This window comes from Tamandua tetradactyla, chromosome 16 (genome assembly GCF_023851605.1).
Source record: "Tamandua tetradactyla isolate mTamTet1 chromosome 16, mTamTet1.pri, whole genome shotgun sequence".
NCBI lineage: Eukaryota > Metazoa > Chordata > Mammalia > Pilosa > Myrmecophagidae > Tamandua > Tamandua tetradactyla.
The window spans coordinates 844,796-864,237 of NC_135342.1; the positions used below are offsets into that span (position 1 = coordinate 844,796).

At 41.7% G+C, this 19,442-nt stretch overlaps 1 protein-coding gene across 1 annotated transcript in view; it reads left to right on the top strand.

The window, feature by feature from the left end:
• The window catches only part of LOC143658522 (uncharacterized), a 31,411-nt gene that overhangs the window by 5,817 nt on the left and 6,152 nt on the right, over positions 1 to 19,442 (top strand). The window contains exon 4 of the mRNA XM_077130549.1: positions 19,042 to 19,168. Coding sequence (XP_076986664.1) covers positions 19,042 to 19,168 — 127 coding nt within the window. The remainder of the gene's footprint in view (positions 1 to 19,041; positions 19,169 to 19,442) is intronic.

Consider the following 19,442-nt stretch of genomic DNA (forward strand, 5'->3'; position numbering starts at 1 on the left):
TCCCTCTGGCTGTGGACCTGTGAAACTTAGAGAAAGTTGTCTGCTTCCAGTATACAAAGGAGGACAGTCAAAGAATCAACATGCCCATTGCCATAGGGAGAAATTGGAAGGGAAAACGGGTCATGGGTCCCAAACAATTCCACAAGCCTGTAGGGCATACTCCATTAGGTTTCAAGGTCTGAGAGTCATCTATGGAATGATGTCTTGTCCTCTGGGCTTGATGGACTGGCAACCCCATCTTTTGCAAATGTGTGTGTAACAGTCATGCTCCCCACAAACATTGGAGTTAAGATTCCAGTTTGATCTCCAAGCATTGTGGTGATGACCAGGCTCTCAGCAGTTCCCTCTTTATGCCTCAGGGCTGCAGCTGGACTTTAGATCTCATCCTCTTCAAGGATTGCAATGGTGGCCGGACTGCAATCTCCAGAGAACAGGGTCTACCCCTCAGAACAGTAGGGTGGTGGCCAGACTCCCTGATCCCTGAGGAATCTGCTCCGTGCTCACTAAAACTTCGGGCTGCAGGACTTCCTGAACAATGGAGAAGACCCATCCTCTTCAAGCTTTAGGGCATTCACCCTTTCCACATACATGGGTGGGTCCTCTCTCTTGGCCCAAGAAGATATCTCTGCTTCAGATCTCAGCATCCATGGTTCTCTTAGCTGCATAAATGCAGTTTGCTAGAAGTGGGCTAGCACATAGAATGGACTGCCACACTGTGAATTTATAACTTATGAGCTCACTGTTCTTAGGCTGTGATAATGTCCCAATTAAGACATCGATAGACATTGCTTTCTCCCTAAAGACTGGCTACCGGTGATCTTGGGCTCCTCTGTCAGATGGCAAGGCACTTGGCATGCTGCTGTCTCTCCTATCTCTTTTCGGCTTTATTGTTTTCAGCTTCTTGTTTCAGTAACTTCTTTATTGTGGCTTTCTCTGTATCTTTCTGAGCTTCAGTGGGTTTGTCCCTGCATCTCATCATGTTATAAAGGTCTCCTTTCAGAGGTTTAAGATGCACCTGGGACATGCCTCAACTGAAATAAACTAATCAAAAGGTCCCACCCACAATAGGTCTATACTCACAGGAATGGCCACTTAATTAGGAAAGTATATTCTCTTCAACAAATGGTATTGGGAAAACTGGATCTGTTTGCAAAAAAAAAAAAAAAAAAAAAAAAAAAGGAGGACCCCAGCTTCACATGACATACAAAATCATGTATTAGATTAGATTTAAGAACATGATCTTTTCTGGGGCCCATAAAACCCCTAAAACATCACAGCATTCCCTCTGATTTTTCAAGGAGCTTGATAGTTCTAGCTCTTGTATTTAGTTTCTTGATTGATTTTTGTATGTCATGTGAAGCAGGGGTCCTCCTTTTTTTTTTTTGCAAACAGATCCAGTTTTCCCAATACCATTTGTTGAAAAGAATATACTTTCCTAATTAAGTGGCCTTTACCACCTTGTCAAAAACCAGTTGGTCATAAATGTGAGGGCTGATTTCTAACTCTGAATTCTGTTCCATTGGTCTAAATGCCTGATCTTGTGCCAGTACCGTACTGTGGCTTTGGAAGAAGTTTTTAATTTACATTTATTTTTGCTTTCTTTTTTTTTTTGTTTTTTAGCATTTCAACCAGGTATTGTATTGGTCTGACAAATGCAAAATATGCACATTTCTCAAAGGCATTCCCTGTTTGAAAGCTATCATAATTTCATCCCAGGTAATTCAGACAAATAGAAAAGTAATAAATAAAACATTAAAAAGTCCCCCAAATCCCACTCTCTCTAAGTCAACTTAGCAGGTAAACTCACTGCCCTCACCCCTACATGGGACATGATTCCCAGGGGTGTAAATCTCCCTGGCAACGTGGGGCAGAACTCCCAGGATGAGCCAGGACCCGCCATCATGGGATAAAGCCTTTTTAACAAAAAGGAGGAAGAGAAAAATGAGGAAAAATAAAATCTCAGTGGCTGAGTGATTTCAAACCGAGTCGAAAGGTTATCCTGGAGGTTATTTTTATGCATTATATAAATATCCCTTTTTAGTTTATGGTATATTAGAGTGGCTGGAGGAAAGTACCTGAAGCAGTTGAGCTGGGTTCCAGTAGCCTTTACTCTTCAAGACAATTGTATAATGATACAGCTTTTATAGTGTGACTGTGATTGTGGAAACCTTGTGTCTGATACTTCTTTTATCTAGGGTATGGATAGATGAGTAAAAAACAAAAAAGCATAAAAATTAAATAATAGGGAAGGATAAAGGGTAAAATAATTTGGGTAGATAGAAATACTAGTGGTCAATGAGAGGGGAGGGGTGAAGGGTATAGGCTGTAAACGTTTTTTCTTTTTTCTTTTAATTTCTTTTTCTGGAGTGATGCAAATGTTCTAAAAATGATCATGGTGATCAGTATACAGATATGTGATTATATTGTAAGCCATTGATTGTACACCATGTATGGACTGTGTGTGAAGATTTCTTAATAAAAATATTTTTTAAAAAGTCCCCCAAATCAATTATTGAAACCTGATCTGTACACCTTCTTTTTTAAAAAAGAACTGCCTTTGCCAAATCCCATAGGTTTTGGTGTTTCGTATTAAATTTTCATTTGCCTCAAGATATTTTCTAATTTTCTTCTTTACCCATTGGTTGTTTAAGAATATGGTGTTTAATTTCCATGTATTTGTGTGTTTTCCCTTTCTCCTGTTACTGATGTTTAGCTTTATTCCATTGTTCTAATTTGCTGGCTGCCAAAATGCAATATACCAGAAGCAGAGTGGCTTTTGAAATGGGGGAGTTTATTAAGTTGCAAGTTTAGAGTTCTAAGGCTGAGAAAATGTCCCAATTAAAGCAAGTCTATAAAAATGTCCAATCTAAAGCTTCCAGGGAAAGATGCTCTGGTTCAGTAAGGCCAGTAATGTTCAGGGTTTCTCTCTCAACTGGAAAGGCACATGGTGAGCATGGCAGCATCTGCTAGCTTTCTTTCCCGGCTTGTTACATGAAGCTCCCTTTGGGGCGTTTTCCTTCTTCATCTCCAGAGGCCTCTGGTTGTGTGGCCTCTGTGGCTGTGGCTCTCATTTTTCTAAAACTTTCTCCAAAATGCTTCCTGTTTTAAAGGATTCCACTGAACCTGGAATGGGTGGAGTCATATCTTCATGGAGATAATAAAATAAAAAGATTCCACCTACATTATTGAATAGGGATTAAAAGAAAAGGTTACTCCCACAAGATTGAATCAGGATGAAAACATGGCTTTTCTAGGGCACATAATCCTTTCAAACCAGCATATCCATTGTGATTGGAGAGTATACATTGTAATGATTTCAATATTTTTTTTTTTTTTTTTAAAGGAAGGAAAGAAAGACAGAGAAGGAAGGAAGGATGGAAGGAAGGAAGGGAGGAAGAAAGGGAAACATTTTCTTATTTTTTATTATATTTTGTTTGTTTGTCCGTTTTTTGTTATATGGGCTGGGGCCGGGAATCGAACCGGGGTCCTCCGGCATGGCAGGCAAGCACTCTTGCCCACTGAGCCACCGCGGCCCGCCCTGATTTCAATATTTTTAAGTGTATTGAGTCGTGTTTTATGACCCTATATATGGTCTATCCTGGAGAATGATCCGTGTGCATTCAAGAAGAATGCGTATTCTGTTTTCCTTGGATGCAGTTATATAGTTATATATTTATGTAATCATCCATACGTTTTTATGTAATCTGATAGGTCTAGTTGGTTTAATGTGTCATTCAAGTCCTGAACTTCTTTTTGATCTTCTGACCAGAGATTCTATCTATTAGTAGTGGTTATGTTAAAATCTCCTGTTAAAGTAGAACCATCAATTTGTCCTTCAGATCTGTTGGTATTTGTTTCATATATTTGAGCGCTCTTCTGTTAGGTGCATATATATAACTGTTACATTTTCCTGTCAAATTGTCCCTTTTATCAGTATGTAATGACCATCTTTGTCCTTCATAACTGTTTTTCACTTTATTTTATCTGATATTAATATAGCCACCTCAGTTCTCTTTAGGTAACTACTTTCATGGCATGTATTTTTCCATCCGTCACCCTCAGTTTACTTGTATCTTTGACTTTAAGTGAAGTGTCTTGCAGGCAGCATATAGTTGGGTGTTTCAAGTAAGGTAAGGGGCTGTGTAGTAAGACAGCCTTCCACCAAACTGCAAGGACTACAACAGACCAAAGAAAGACTCAGACAAGTCCAGCTTGACAAGTAAGATAGGCTGTTTATTGGAACTTATGTGGGGTCCTCATCTTTGGCAGTGGGAGGAGAAACAACAACTCTTGAGTTCAGTTGTCCACACTGACCAGAGGAGAAGGTAGGGTTTTATAGTGGGACTGGACAAAGAAGACATGGAGCCAAGAGAATATGTGTGCATAATTGCTGACAAAGGTAACTGTTTTTTAATGTTCATTCTTCCGGACCTAACTTCTCAGGAAGCCTTGGGAAAAATAACAGAGGCACAGAGCTAAGAGAACATGCAAGAATGTGCATAATTAAAGTCCACTTGGGGGACTGAGGAAAAAGGAGAAAATATAAAAAACTTCCTCACCTAGGGAATTCCTGATATTCTCACAAGCAGTGGACAACCGATTCAATAAGCTAAGCCCTCTATCTTGGGGCTCACCCCTGTATAATTTATTCCTGCAAAGGAGAAGCTAAGCCTACTTATAATTATGCCTCAGAGTCACCCCAGAGTGTTGCTCAGATGTGGCCTCTCTCTAAGCAAACTCAGCAGGTGAACTCACTGCCTTCCCCCCTACATGGAACATGAGAGGGAGGGGTAAGGCGTATGAGATGTATGGTTTTTTTTATTATTATTTATTAATTTAAAAAAATTTAACAAATGAACTAAAATATAAACATCATTCTGTTCTACATATATAATCAGTAATTCACAATATCACCACATAGTTGCATATTCATCATTTCTTAGAACATTTGCATCAATTCAGAAAAAGAAATAAAAAGACAACAGAAAAAGAAATAAAATGAAAACAGAAAAAAAAAATTATACATACTATATCCCTTACCCCTCGCTTTCATTGATCACTAGCGTTTCAAACTAAATTTATTTTAACATTTGTTCCCCCTATTATTTATTTTTATTCCATATGTTCTACTCGTCTGTTGACAAGGTAGATAAAAGGAGCATCAGACACAAGGTTTTTGCAATTGATGTATGGGTTTTTTGTTTTTATTTTTTGTCTTATTATTTCTTCTGGAGTGATGCAGATGTTCTAAAACTGATCATGGTGATGAATACACAACTATGTAATGATATTGTGAGCCATTGATTCTATACTTTGGATGGACTAATTGGTGTGTAATGATATCTCAATAAAAATATTTTTTAAAAAGAATGCATAATTGCTGGGAAAGTTGGAAAGTTGAGGGATATTGAAAGGTGTGAAAGTATTATTGTTTCATTGAGTCATGCTTTCTAATTCATTCTACTAACATCTGTCTTTTGACTGAAGAGTTTAATCCATTTACATTTAGCCTTTGTAAGTCTTACAACTATTTTGTCTCTCACATTCTTTAAATCTACTTTAACTTTTTTTTTTCTTTTGCATGGGCAGGCACTGGGAATTGAACCTGGGTCTCCGTCATGGCAGGCGAGAACTCTGCCTGCTGAGCCACCATGGCCTGCCTCCTACTTCAGCATTATTTGCCTTCTTGTGTTGAATGATATTGAGTGCCTTCTCATTTCTATCTGGATATTTTTCATCTGTTTTCCTTGTGATTACCATGGGGCTTAAAATTTACATCATAAGTATAAATATGTATATTAGGTTTGATACCAACTTAACTTCAATAGCATAGATATATACTTTTCGATACCCCAGTATCCCCACCATTTTTAAATTTGTTACCACTTTTCTCTTTGTACATTTTATGTCCAAAAACCTAAACTCATCATTACTTTTTATTCATTTGCATTTTAGCACTGTAGGAAGGAAGAAGTGGTGTTACATACCAAACAATACAATACAGTAATATTGGCATTTATAATTTCCCAAATGGTTACCTTTACTGCAGGTCTTTATTTCTTTTTGTTGCTTTTTACCACTATGTAGTGTCCTTTGATTTCAATCTTTAGCTTGCTTGTAGGGCAGGTCTAGTGTGATAAACTCCCTCAGCTTTTGTTTAACTGAGAATGTCTTTTAATCTGTCCCTAATTTTTGAGAGTCTCACTGAATATAAAATTCATGGCTGGCAGTTGTTTTCCTTTAGCACTTTGAGGATTTCAACCCACTGCAGCACGAGAGGTCTCAACTGTCAGACAGTAGGACTTTCCACAAATCCTTTCTGGATAACTGCATTTCCAATCCTGACTCACAGTGAAATGGTGGACTGGTTCCACGTTCAGTTAAATCCTCAACTGGTGTACTATTCTCTGGGGACTCACTCTCTGGAAACCCATCAATTTCTGGTTTATGTGTACCCAAGAGTTCAGTTCTCATCTTATTCATTTTCTCTCACATTTTACTTTAAGCTACAAAGAGAAGCCAGGCTGCATTTTCAACATTTAGTTTGGAAATCTCTTCAGCTAAGTACCCAAGCTTATCACTTTCAAATTCTGCCTTCCATCCAACATCAAGTCACAATTTTGTCAAATTCTCTGCTACTTTACAACAACATCACCTTTCTTCATGTTTGCAGTAACACATTCATCATTTCTGTCTTAACTCCACTTTTGCTGAAACACGTAGGTAACTTGAACCCATGATAAAGTCAGAACAGCAAACAGGGGAAGACTCTCATTGTTATATCTTACAAAAGATTGTGTGAGATGTCACTGTAAAGTAAGGTGCCTGGATTTTTTTAGCAGCTAGTCGGATGAATATGTGCAAGTATGTATGGGTTTCTACCACAGACTTATTCTTATGGTGCTGTCATTGATCAGTGGATTGTGGAATTCTTTGGATTGTTTTAATATAGTTCTCAAGATAGATGAGATGATCAGTGTTGCTTCAGGGTAAGAGGAAATTTTGTAGAGGAAGACATAATCATCTCACTTTGTGTCCTCAGAGTGTTGTCAGTGGCCATAATTTTGCATTGACATTGTGGGCACCTCTCAGTGAGTCAACAGAGTCACAATATAATGTTTTTGAGGAAAGTGATACAGTTTTCTTTGAGAAAGAGAGTTGCCTATTGAATATCCTGCCTTCCCCTATCCTCCTTATAGGGCCTTCTGCACTGTAGCTATGGCTGTATGTGTAGCTGAATCCTTGAGTCTAGGAAATTAAGAGACACCCGTCTCCTGAAACATTTTGGTTCTCATCAGAGTGTGTCTATGCCTGGGAACTCTTTGGTACAACACAGCCCATTCATAGGCCTGTGCTCACATTTGGTCTAAAGCAGGAGTGATATGCAGTTCAGTGAATAGTCCAAAGTCCTTCAAGGACTTTGGCCTATTCCCTCATCATTTGATACTGTCCATTCATCCTTTACTTATGTGTTAATTTAGATAGTCCTGCTGTATATTTGCTGCTACTGTGAGAAGCGTCCCATGAGATCCCATTCATCATCCATGTAGCCAAGTACTTGACTGAGCACACCATAAGGAGAGTAACATCGGTGACTGAGATATGGTCCCTGTCTTTGAACAGGGAGAGAGCTCAGGATCTAGTGAAGATATGCAGTAAAGGGTTAACCTTGTCCAAAGAAAGGTTTGGTCTTTGTTTCTGCTCTTAAGAGGTAAACTCTAACCTGCCTCATGAGAGTGATTTTTTTACCTGGGGACTTAGGGGCACAGCAGAGAGTCTGTGATAACAGTGTGATTTCTGATGAGGGTACCAGATTGTCTAAGTCAACAATGTGATTTATGGTGGGAGTCCTTGAGAGAATCTGGAGATTAAGAGTAGCTTCTCGGTAATCAACCATGTCTATATTACTGATCCCCAATAAAACCCGACACCAAGACTTGGATGAGGTTCCTTGTTTGACAATGTTTAGTGCCCATTATCACCCGTAGTTGCTTGGAGAATTAAGCTCCATCTGCATGACTGCTTTGGGAGAGGCCAACTAAAAGGAAATTCATACCATATGACTCCTGGTCCTGATCTATATACCTCTTCCTTTGACTGATTTTCATGGGTATACTTTTGCTATAATAAACTACAGCCATGATTATAATGGCTTTTCTGAGATCTGTGAGCTGTTCTAGCAAATTATTGAACATGACAGTTGATGTCAGAAGTGAGGGTAATCTCAGGGACTCCTAAACTCTGCACTTGGTATCAGAAGTGGGATTTACTAGAACAACCCTAAATCACTGAAACATGGCAAAAGATGTTTTAGGAAAAGGAAGGAGGAGAGGATGGGGGTTGACAAACTTTTGGTTCCAAAATAGCCACGAGGTCACCCATGCTATGGAACCACAGCTGCACTGAGATCAATTACTGAAGATAAAAGTTAGCAATGGAATTTAGAAATGTATACAACTTCTAAATGTTGGCTCATTGGATGCATAATGGAATGCAAAATTAAAAAAAAAAATAAACAACACAATCCTTGGTTATTGTTTTCTGTAATAGCTGAAAAGAAAGTAGAGGCTTGAGAAGATCCTGATGCTGTCCAAGCTTGGATTCTGACTGGTACAAGGTGTAGTCACTAGCCTTAGAGCCACTATAAATCTTCCCATGGCAGTGGTCCCATAAACTATTGAGGGTAAAGGATGGGAAAAAAAATCCCATAAACTATTCAGTATAAAAATTGACAGATGACCAGTGGTCCTTGACCTAACTCCTTCTGGGGATCAAAGGGACTTTTCTGGGATTTGTCATGGGAGCCCAATCACTGTGATTCTAAAGTCTTTTGGTGAATTACTAACAGGCTTACTATTCAATCTAGAAGATATGGGGTTGATAGGGTTAAGGAGAAAATTTGGATGAAAATCGGAATAAATGAATAGAGTGAAGTGACTCTCTCCTTTAGGTGCTACCTCCTCATGAATACAATGAGAACCTCCTTGCATTTCCCTGGTAGCATGTTTCTCTGTAAACCACTCCATTTTATTATGGAACTATTCTGGGCACTATCTTCCTTATTAGAGTGTTTCTCAGATATTACCCGAAGACATTTTGGGTATTTTCAGGTTTCTGGATTGTTTTATGCTCTTCTGTCATAGGGATAGCTCTTTAATTTTCTATGTCAGTATTAAAGTGTTAATATCTTTTTGTCCACCTGGTATCCTACATTGTTTCAAATTTACAACCTGTGTGAGTTCAGGCAATCTTACAGGTTTCCATTTAGCATGTCAAATCAATATTGGCTGAAGGGTAAATTTACATGCCTTCTGTTTTTCAACAAGAGGTTGGGAAAGTGTTCCCTCGTCAGACATATTGTGCATTCCCATAATCTGTCTTGTGGGAATCCTCTCTTAGCCCCATGCACACTGAGTATCAGCACTCACAAACACGTGTAATCCAGCCCTTCGTGCCCTTATCTCCCTTGCTTTACACAATGTTTCAATTGCCCATTTCAATTCTTACAGACATTACTCTAAGAATGATATTCAGCATACAAGGTCTATTTGATATGATACTGTTTTGTCCAATGTTCGACAATTTGTGGTAGTTTGAAGTTATGTACCCCAGAAAAGGCCATGTGCTTTTAATCTGTTCCTGTGGGTAGGACTTTTGATTAGGTTATTTCATTTGAGATGTGACCCACCTCATTCAGGGTGGGTCTTGATCCTTTTGGTGAAGTACTTTATGAGAGGATAAAACACATATAGAAGCTGAAAGATGAATTTAAGAGAAGCTTACAGAGAAAAGCACCAGAGAAGCTGAGAGAGGGAGCCACTGAAGCCAGAAGCTGAAACAATAAAACTTAGGAGAGAAAACCCAGCAGACATCACCCTGTGTCTGCCCATGTGATAGAGGAGTCTCGATTGCCAGCGGCCTTTCTTCAGAGAAGCTATTGTCCTTCTGATGCCTTAATTTGGACATTTTGATGGCCTTAGATTCTAAATTTGTAAGCTAATAAAGCCCCATTGTTAAAAACCAGTCCATTTCTGGTTTTGCATTCTGGCAGCTTTAGCAGACCAAAACAGAAACTATGGGCTATAAAATGTGCTTTTTGGTTTAAAGAAATGTAACTTGGGGTCCAAATTGATAGTATATATCTTTTGTTCCAGTATTTGTAGTATTTTAAGCATTTGCATCAACCACCAGGTGTTCAAAGCCCACAACAATAAAGTGTCTATTTCCAGCAGGACCCACTTATACCCACTGAGGTGGCCAACATCAGTCCTAATTTCCCAGCTATGTTGTGGCTCTCCCTCTGGAGAATCAGCCCCATAGTCATTGCCAGTCTCTGTCTCTTGAAGGCAGAGAAAACAGTTCCTATTGGCATTTTGTGTTCTGGAGGGTGCAAGGGGAATACATCTAGATATGGCCCACCTCTCTGCTGCTGCAGCTCCCTCATGTCCACTCATTTCAGGGACCCAAGTAAACACCTCAAGAGAGCACCAAGGTATTCACTTGCTAGTTCCAGTTACTTTCTAATCCTGGAAGGGGCAGGGGGCGGCCTTCTGATGTGCATTGGCAGGTCATACTTTAATTCGCAACTTAAATTCCTAAAGTGATTTCCATAGGGTTGCACCTTATATGAGCATTCTTTAATAGTTCAGTTTCCCATTGTCCATCTGCCTGGCCATATTGTTGTTGGGCGCACCAAAAAAGAGACCACACAAGTCAGAGCAATTTGCAAGCCAATTAGGAGTCTTTATTAGCAGGCCACCAGTGACTGCCTCAGAAACTCAAGAAGGAGGAATCAGAGAGCAGCCCCGAGAAGTTCTCAAGGGCAGCTTATAAAGGTAAAAACCACAAGCTATCCACAGAAGCAGGAAAAAGGACATTATCTTTTTGAGCCACATCTTGGTTTGCAGCTGTAAGCAAGCAATCTTATCTACAGAAGCAGAGAAATGCCATTTGCTCTTGCACAATACATCCCATTCTTTTAGTTTCTTAACAATGATTATTGTTCAATTTTTAACTCTTGGGAACTTCCCGCCCTGGATCTTGTGACTGGATACCTTCTTCTTGCTAGGGCCTGATTTATTGCCTGATTTATTGCTCCTGACTCCCCACAATATAACCAGGTCATTAGCCATTGCCCATGAGTCTGTAAAAAAGTCATTCATAAGGGAAAATAGCCTGCAGTTCAGCTCTGGGAGCTGTTTTGTTTTTACCTGCTTCAGTCAGAGGGGTGGCCTTCCAAATGGGAGGATGCTGTCTGTTCAGCCTATAACTGCCACCAGTAAGCCAAGTATTATTATCAGAGACTACTCACACTGTTTTCTAAAAGTATTTAGTGTGGTATTCTTGTAATAAATAAAATTGGCTATTTTATACATTTTTAGAGTATTTGAAGAACAAACATTCGCTTGTATTGTTGCAAACTCAGTGCAAAAGTCCCATTGATTTAGATGAAACTTTTGTTAATTATGAGAAACACAAACACTGGGTCCATAGGAATCAGAGGAAGCTTGGAATATTGTCAAACATTTATCAAAATTAACTGGAAGGCTTGTTAAAAATTGTCGGGTCTGAACCCCACCACATGCCTGATTCAGTGGGTCTAGGTGTAGGACTGAGAATTTTCTTTTCTAAGGAGTCCCCAGTTGTCTCTGATAGTGGAAGTTATGAGACCCGGTATTCTATGAAAGTTGAGGTTCTATCATTTCAGGTCACAGACCACTGGACTGGAGCTGTGCATCCTATTCTTACCCACATTCCCTAAGCACATTTGCAGTAAGCACAGCCAATGGAGGCCCAAGGTCATCACCCATTGAAGCCACTTCAACACCTGTGGTCTAGTGTGCTAGCTGCCAGAATGCAATATACCAAAAACGGAATGGCTTTTAAAAAGGGGAATTTAATAAGTTGCAGGTTTACAGTTCTAGGGCTGTGAAATTGTCCAAATTAAGGTAAGTCTACAGAAATGTCCAAATTAAGGCACCAAGTGAAGAGATTACCTTCACTTAAGAAAGGCCAATGAGTTTCAGGGTTTCTCTCAATTGGAAAGGCACATGTTGAACATGGCAACGACGTCTGCTAGCTTTCTCTCCAGGCTTCTTGTTTCATGAAACTCTCCTGGGATGTTCTTCCTTCTTCATCTCCAGAGGTCTCTGGCTGATGGACTCCTTTTTTTTATTATTTATTTTTATTTTTTTAAATACCAAAAAAACACAAAGCAAATGCAAGCATTCCTATTTTGATCATTCTGTTCTACATATGTAATCAGTAATTCACAATATCATCACATAGTTGCATAATCATAATCATTTCTTGGAACATTTGCATCTATTCAGAAAAATAAATAAAATGAAAACAGAAAAAAAATTTATACATACCATACCCCTTACCCCTCCCATTCACTGATCATTAGCATTTCAAACTAAATTTATTTTAACATTTGTTCTCCCTATTTATTTATTTTCATTCCATATGTTCTACTCGACTGTTGACAAGGTAGATAAAAGGAGCATCCGATACAGGTTTTCACAATCACACAGTCACATTGTGAAAGCTATATCATTATTCAGTCATCATCAAGAAACATGGCTACTGGAACACAGCTCTACATTTTCAGGCAGTTCCCTCCAGCCTCTCCATTACATCTTGAATAACAAGGTGATATCTACTTAATGCATAAGAATAACCTCCAGGATAACCTCTCGAATCTGTTTGGAATCTCTCAGCCATTGACACTTTGTCTCATTTCACTCTTTCCCCTTTTGGTCAAGAAGGTTTTCTCAATCCCTTGATGCTGAGTCTCAGCTCATTCTAGGGTTTTTCTCAATCCCTTGATGCTGAGTCTCAGCTCATTCTAGGATTTCTGTCCCACGTTGCCAGGAAGGTCTGCACCCCTGGGAGTCATGTTCCGTGTAGAGAGGGGGAGGGTAGTGAGTTTGCTTGCTGTTTTGGCTAGTGAGAGAGAGGCCACATCTGAGCAACAAAAGAGGCTCTCTTGGGGGTTACTCTTAGGCCTAATTTTAGGTAGGCTTGACCTATCCTTTGTGGGGTTAAGCTTCATATGAACAAACCCCAAGACTAGGGGCTCACCCTATAGCTTTGGTTATCCACACTGCTTGTGAAAATATCAAGAATTCAACTTTGGGAAGTTGAATTTCTCCTCGTTCTCACCATTCCCCAAAGGGGACTTTGCAAATACTTTTCCACTCACTGATCAAATCACTCTGGGATTCATTGGGGCATCACTCTTGACAAACCAATAAAATCTCATGTCCTACCCAAGGTTCCAAGTACTTATGGTGTTCAATCAAGCTATCCACATAAGTTATATTATGGCTGATGGACTCTTGACCATGTGGCTCTGCTGTGGTTCTGTGGCTCTCTCCTCATTCTCCAGCTTTCTCCAAAATGTTCCCTCTTTTAGAGGATTCCAGTAAAGTAATCAAAACCTACCTGGAATGGATGGAGTCACATCTCCCTCTATTCAAAAGTTAATACCTACACTTGGGTGAGTCGCATTTCAGTCGAGATAACCTAATCGAATTTCCAACCTATATAGAACTAAATAGGGATTAGAAGAAATGGTTGCTCCCACAAGATTGATTAGGATTAAAACAGACTATTCTAGGGTATATAAATCCTTTTTAATTGGCACAACCTGTTTCATCTGCCTGAAGCTAATTCCAGAAATACCCACCTGGCATATTTCCCACTTCCTTCAAGAGTTTGCACAGTGGCTCTCTTATTAAGAAGGCTGTTCTATTATACCCATGCCCCTTCTCAGGACACTCACCTTCCCTTTTTCTTTCCATTGTGCCCATTATATTCGAATATGCTGTATAATGCAGTAATTTATGTTTCATGTTTTCTGTTCATCTTCCTTGAATAGAATATAAGCCCACATGAGGGTAAGGTTCTTTGCCTCTCTTTCTTCTGCCTGAGTGTATTTCATGCAACTACAGTAGTGCCTGAAACTGAATATTTGCTCGTTAAACATTAAAGTAGTGAATAACTGTGGCACTTCAGATTTTCTGTTCATTTTTACTATTCTGGCTACTCTAAATGTCTCTCTCCAATGCTCTCTCCAAGCTGGTAGTTTTAGTTTGCTAATGCTGCCATAATGCAGTATGCCAGAAATGGATTGGCTTTTATAAAGGGGATTTATTAAGTTACAAGTTTACAGTTCTAAGGCCTTAAAGATGTCCAAACCGAGGCATCTAGATAAAGATACCTTCACTCCATAGAAAAGTTGATGTCTGTCACATGGGAAGGCATGTGGCTGGTATCTACTGGTCCTTGTTCCTTTTTCTGTTGGTTTCAGGTTCTCATTCCAGTGGCTTCCTCTGTAAGCATCTGTGGGCCTTCACCTAGTTTCTTCAGGTAGGTTCTGGCTTGCTTGGCATCTCAGGGCTAGGCAGTGTCTGCTAGGCTCTGCACTGCCAAGTGTCTGTGTCTAGGCATCTGCTCTTTCTGTCAGCACTCCAGGCATCTCCAAACATCTGCCTAAGCTTTCTCCTAAAATGTTTCCCATTTAAAAGACTCAAGGCCTACCTTGAATGGGTGAAGTCACATCTCCATCTAATCAAAATGTTACAATTGGGTGTTTCACAGCTCCATGGCAACAACCTAATCAAGAGGTTCTACCCTAAACAATAGCTCTGGCCCCACAAGATTGGATTAGAAAATAACATGTTTTTTCTGGGGTACATACAGTTTCAAAACTGGCACACTGATATTGCTCAGTGTTGTTTTCAAGACTGAAAAACAGCCGTATTTTGGAGAGAAATCCTTTACTGTGACCATCATAGACATGTGCTCAGCTTAATTCTCTCTTCTCAGGCTTCAGTGCTTCCTGACAAAAAAACTTTCTTCAACTTTGATGTTTACCCAAAGCTATTTCTGCCACTATCTTTGAATAACTGTATAACTATTACTAATAGCCTTCTGTAATTTGCATTTCACAACTGTTTTTCAGAGGTAATGTCAATTTCCCATATGTCGGAATTTCTGTAATCACAGGAGACATGATCAACTTCCAGCAAGGAGATGAATCATGGGTGTCAGAAGTCCCCTTTGCACCTGTGCTCCTCCTATGAGCCCTACAGCCACTGCCCCATATCAAAATAGCATTGGATGATGTCTTGGTTTGTCAAAACTCCTATGAGAAGTACCACACAGTGGATTGGCTTAGACAACAGGAATTTATTGGCTTGTAGTTTCTAGGCTTGATGTCCAAGACTAAGAACTCAACAGACTATGCTTTCTTCTGGAGACCAATGTTTCTCGCACCACCTTGCCAAAATCCTTGGGTTCTTTGGCTTGAATCTCTGTCTCTGTCACATAGCCATTTCCTTGGTCTCCTCCTATGGCTTTCTCTAACATCTGGCTTCTTCCAGTTTGTAGTTTCTATGGACTATCTGCTTCGAAATTTCTTTTCTTTATAAGGGCTCTAGTCCTGTGGATTAAGGCCCACCCAGATTCATCTAATTAATGAGGACATCTTCAAAATTACTAGTTACAAGTGGGTTCACATCCACAGGAGCTTGGTTTAAGAGGTGAACATGTCTTTTATGGGGTACATGATTGAATCCCCAAAGGATAAATTGCATTCCATTTGAGAGAAATATCATATTCTAAGAGAAACAGAATATTTCTTAAGGTAATTGTGTAAGAAATATAAATGTGTCCAAGAAAAAAAATGCACCAGACAATGTTAAACAGGCAAGGGTGATTTTATTCAAGGGTCACTACAGCAGGGAAGGAGACCAGAATTCAACTTCTGTGTTAATAGCTATAGTGGGCTGAAGGAAAACCACAGGAGAATGTTAGGGGGGTTGATCGCTGAATGGGTGAGTGATTTAATGAGTTTGCAATTTGGGCCGAATGTTTTCTTTGCTGTGATTAAGCCACCAGGAATTTTTTAGGGAGAGAGAAGAAGGAGAGAAGGAACTGCTTAGACTCCACACAGGTCCGGGACTGAGAGGAAGGTCCAGGGCCTGGAGTGGGGAGAGGTCCTTCTAAAGCTTAGTGAAACTACAGAAAAGTTAAGGCTGTCTTGTCACATCGATAGAATGTTGCTCAATTAATTGGATACAATTATTGAATCTCAGGCACCAGAGAACCACAGGCAGAGATCCCACTTTGTCCTGCTAATGGTGGCCCCAAATCCCACATTTATCTTCTCCGACTGGATATTTTTTCTCCTGATCCTAGAGAAACACACGGGCACTCAGTGGACACTTTAGAGTGCATGAATTTGAATCGCAATGAGTCAGTTTTTAAGGTCCTGCTAAGAATGGGCGCATATTATGTAGGAATGACTATGGAATGATATGTTCATTTGGGTTTGTAATCTTTTCTGGTATCTGAAACATTAGTTTTAACTTCTGGGAACATGCTGAGCTAACTGGAATCTGAACTGTCTCCAAACACCTGGATAATCAGTTGCTGGCAACGCCCCCAGAAAACTCAGAAAGCCTCCTTTAAGAAGGGCGAAAGCCCACCACCATCCGTGGACACTGGAGATGGCCTTTCCAGAGCCCCGCACTTCTTGGTGAAGAGGGGAAGGTGGGGGTCTCCCGGCAGTGCGGCCTGCGGTGGGGGCGCCAGCGCCCAGAAAGCTCTCCGTGAGCGGGGGTGGGGTGGGGGTTGCCTCACCTTCCCCCGGCGACCGCTCCTGTTCTGGTCCCTCCGACCCCGGCAGCGCCGAGTCGGGCTAAGGCGGGGCGCGGGAGGGGCGCTGACCCCCACCCCAGCCCAGGTGAGCCGCGTCCTCAGGCCCCGCCCCCCTCTCGCCTCCTCCGAGCCCCAAAGCCCCGCGGAGACGCGCCTGCTCCCGCACAGCAGCCCAAGCTACAGTGTCCAGGACAGCAGGGGACCTTTATTCTCCCGGGCGCGGAGAGGAGCTGGGGGGCGCTAGGTGGAGGCCCCGCGGGGGTGAGCTCTGGAGGGACCATTGAGCCGAGAGGATTTCAGGGTGTCAAAAGAAACAATGTCACTAGCATAGTTAGAGCTGCAGGTATTTTGAAAGAGGAAGATCTCAAGCTTGGGAAGTCGATGTTGACATTTAAGTGTTTTGTTACATAGAAGGGTCTTAGAAAACGGGAACAGATTTATATTGGTTAGTATAGTGCAATTGTCCATTTTTAATAGGCTATCCATACTGGATGGAGACTGGCTAATCACTAAATGTTGCAAAAATTTCAACTTTGTTCGGATGGCTTCCCTGTTTTAAAAAGTACCCCCTATTTCTCGGAAAGGGAGCCACTTCCGGCAACTCCCAATGCAGGTGGCTGTTTTATTTTCTTTACAAGGGAAACCGGCGGTGGGACTTGTTTGGACAAGAAACAAAGAGCAGTGGGCATGAATCAGGCCGGGAAGAACTCTGAGAAGTTGGGTGTTTATTCTGGAGGTAATGGAACATGGGGAGGTTTGGATCAGAGGGGGAAAATGATCTGACCCAGTCTCATCAGGTTTCCTGTGGTGCAGCATGGAGAACAGACTGGGTTGGATGGAGGCTTTTTCCATGGTCCAGGTGAGTGTTGATGGGAGCTGGACCAGTGTGTGGCCATGGAGGTGGCAGAAGTGGTTGGATTCTGCCCTTGTTTTTAAAGTAAGGCTGCCTGGATTTTCTGATTTTGAGGATATGAGAGACAAAGGCAAGAGTCAAGGATAACTACAAGGCTTTTGGTTTTAGGAGCTGGAAGGATGGAAGCCCCTTCAACAGAGATGGAGGACTCTGTAGGGTCATTTCATAAGGATATCAGGAGTTTTGCTTTTGATCATGATAAGAATAGGTGATGTTTCAGAGAACAAATGACTGGAAGCATTAAGTGGGCAGCTGGCTAGAAGGGTCTGAACTCTCTGAATTATTTCAGGACAGAGGCATCTCCCAGAAGCAGTCACCAGGGTGTGAAATCTGGTCATAATGGTAGTGATAATAGCAGTCCAGGAAACGCAGAGTGGGTCCTGAGGACCGAGTTGCTCGCTGTCTTGGGTTTTGATTCAAGGTGATGGGAATCACAAACACAGGTTAGGGAGGGAAATGGTCAAGGGAGGGTGTAGGAGAAAGGATGATCTTACAGGTGGCCAAGGTTCTGAAGTGTGTAGACATGAGACAGATGCGTTGGCGTCAGAGTCTTTGAGGTAAGATGCCCATGAGGATGGGGCTGGTACTTATTCACCACTCTGTGGACTCACCAGAGTTTTGTTGGGGCCCTTTGTGTGGCTGGAATGTCTCGGGCAGGCTGCACGAGTGGTCAGCTGGGTGAGTCACTGGGACTAGGTCTGGGATGAGGGCCACGGGGGCTGGCCTTGAATGAGGGTCAGGTGGAGAAAGGAGGGTTGTGACTGGTGGAATAGCCAGTGCAGCACAAGTGGAGGGGGCCAAGGGTATCTGAGACCCACAGGTGGTTCTGGGTGTCTGAGGTTGAAGTGAGGCTCAGAGGCAGGCAGGGAGGCTTTCTTAGCAGGATGAGGGCTGCTCCTGACAATGGGACAGTCAGATGGCTGGGGTAGCACTGGATCCTGTTTGAATTTGCCACACACTATCTGGATGCCATGTGCTGAGTAACATGGAGAGGCCAGTGAGATGCCCACGGGAACAGGGAGTTGGAGGTGATTGTGGGTGTGTAGCTGTAAGAGGAGTGGTGCAAAGAGTGGTGTGCATGTGGAGGAGGGTGAACTGATGGCCCCAGAGTCCTGGTATTGGGGACTTAAGGTGAAGGGAATTGTAAATTTGGTTCTTTCTGAGAGGCATGATGTGGGGGACCTCCAGAGTATTGCCTATCAAGAGCGGCTATGGCCCTACATACCAAGTCCAGAATTTAGATGTTGTCCCTTCCCACCTGACTGTTAGAGCTCTGGGCTGACACAGTGATCAGTGGCACCATAAGAAGAAGGTGGTCATCAGTGGCACCAGGATCTGGGATCTCCTCTGAAATGGGGAGTAGGGGAGGAGGGAGGTGAGCAGGATATTGGGCGGGGCATGAACTTAGGTTCCTTATATAGAAGTTAATAATGGAATGAAATGTCCCACCATAACAGGGATGTGTGGCCTTTGAGAACGTGGCCGTGTACTTCTCCCAGGAGGAGTGGGGGCTCCTTGAAGAGGATCAGAGGCTCCTGTACTGCGATGTGATGATGGAGAACTTTGCACTTATAGCCTCACTTGGTAAGGTCTTCCCACCCACCCCAGGTCCTGAGCTGATCTCTGCCTTCCTCTTTCCCCAGAGGCAGCTGTGTTCTTTCCAAGGCCAGATTATGGACTCTGCTTTGTTCCCCACTTCCCTGACCTGTGTGCTCTGGGTGCCAGAGCTTAGCTGTGAGCACTACCCAGAGCAGTACTTTCTCTGGGCAACCGTAATACCTGCTATCCAAAGCACGTAGGGAAGAATCTTTGAGTCAGGAGTCCTGCAGCGAGCCCTATGGATCTCAACTTCCTTGCC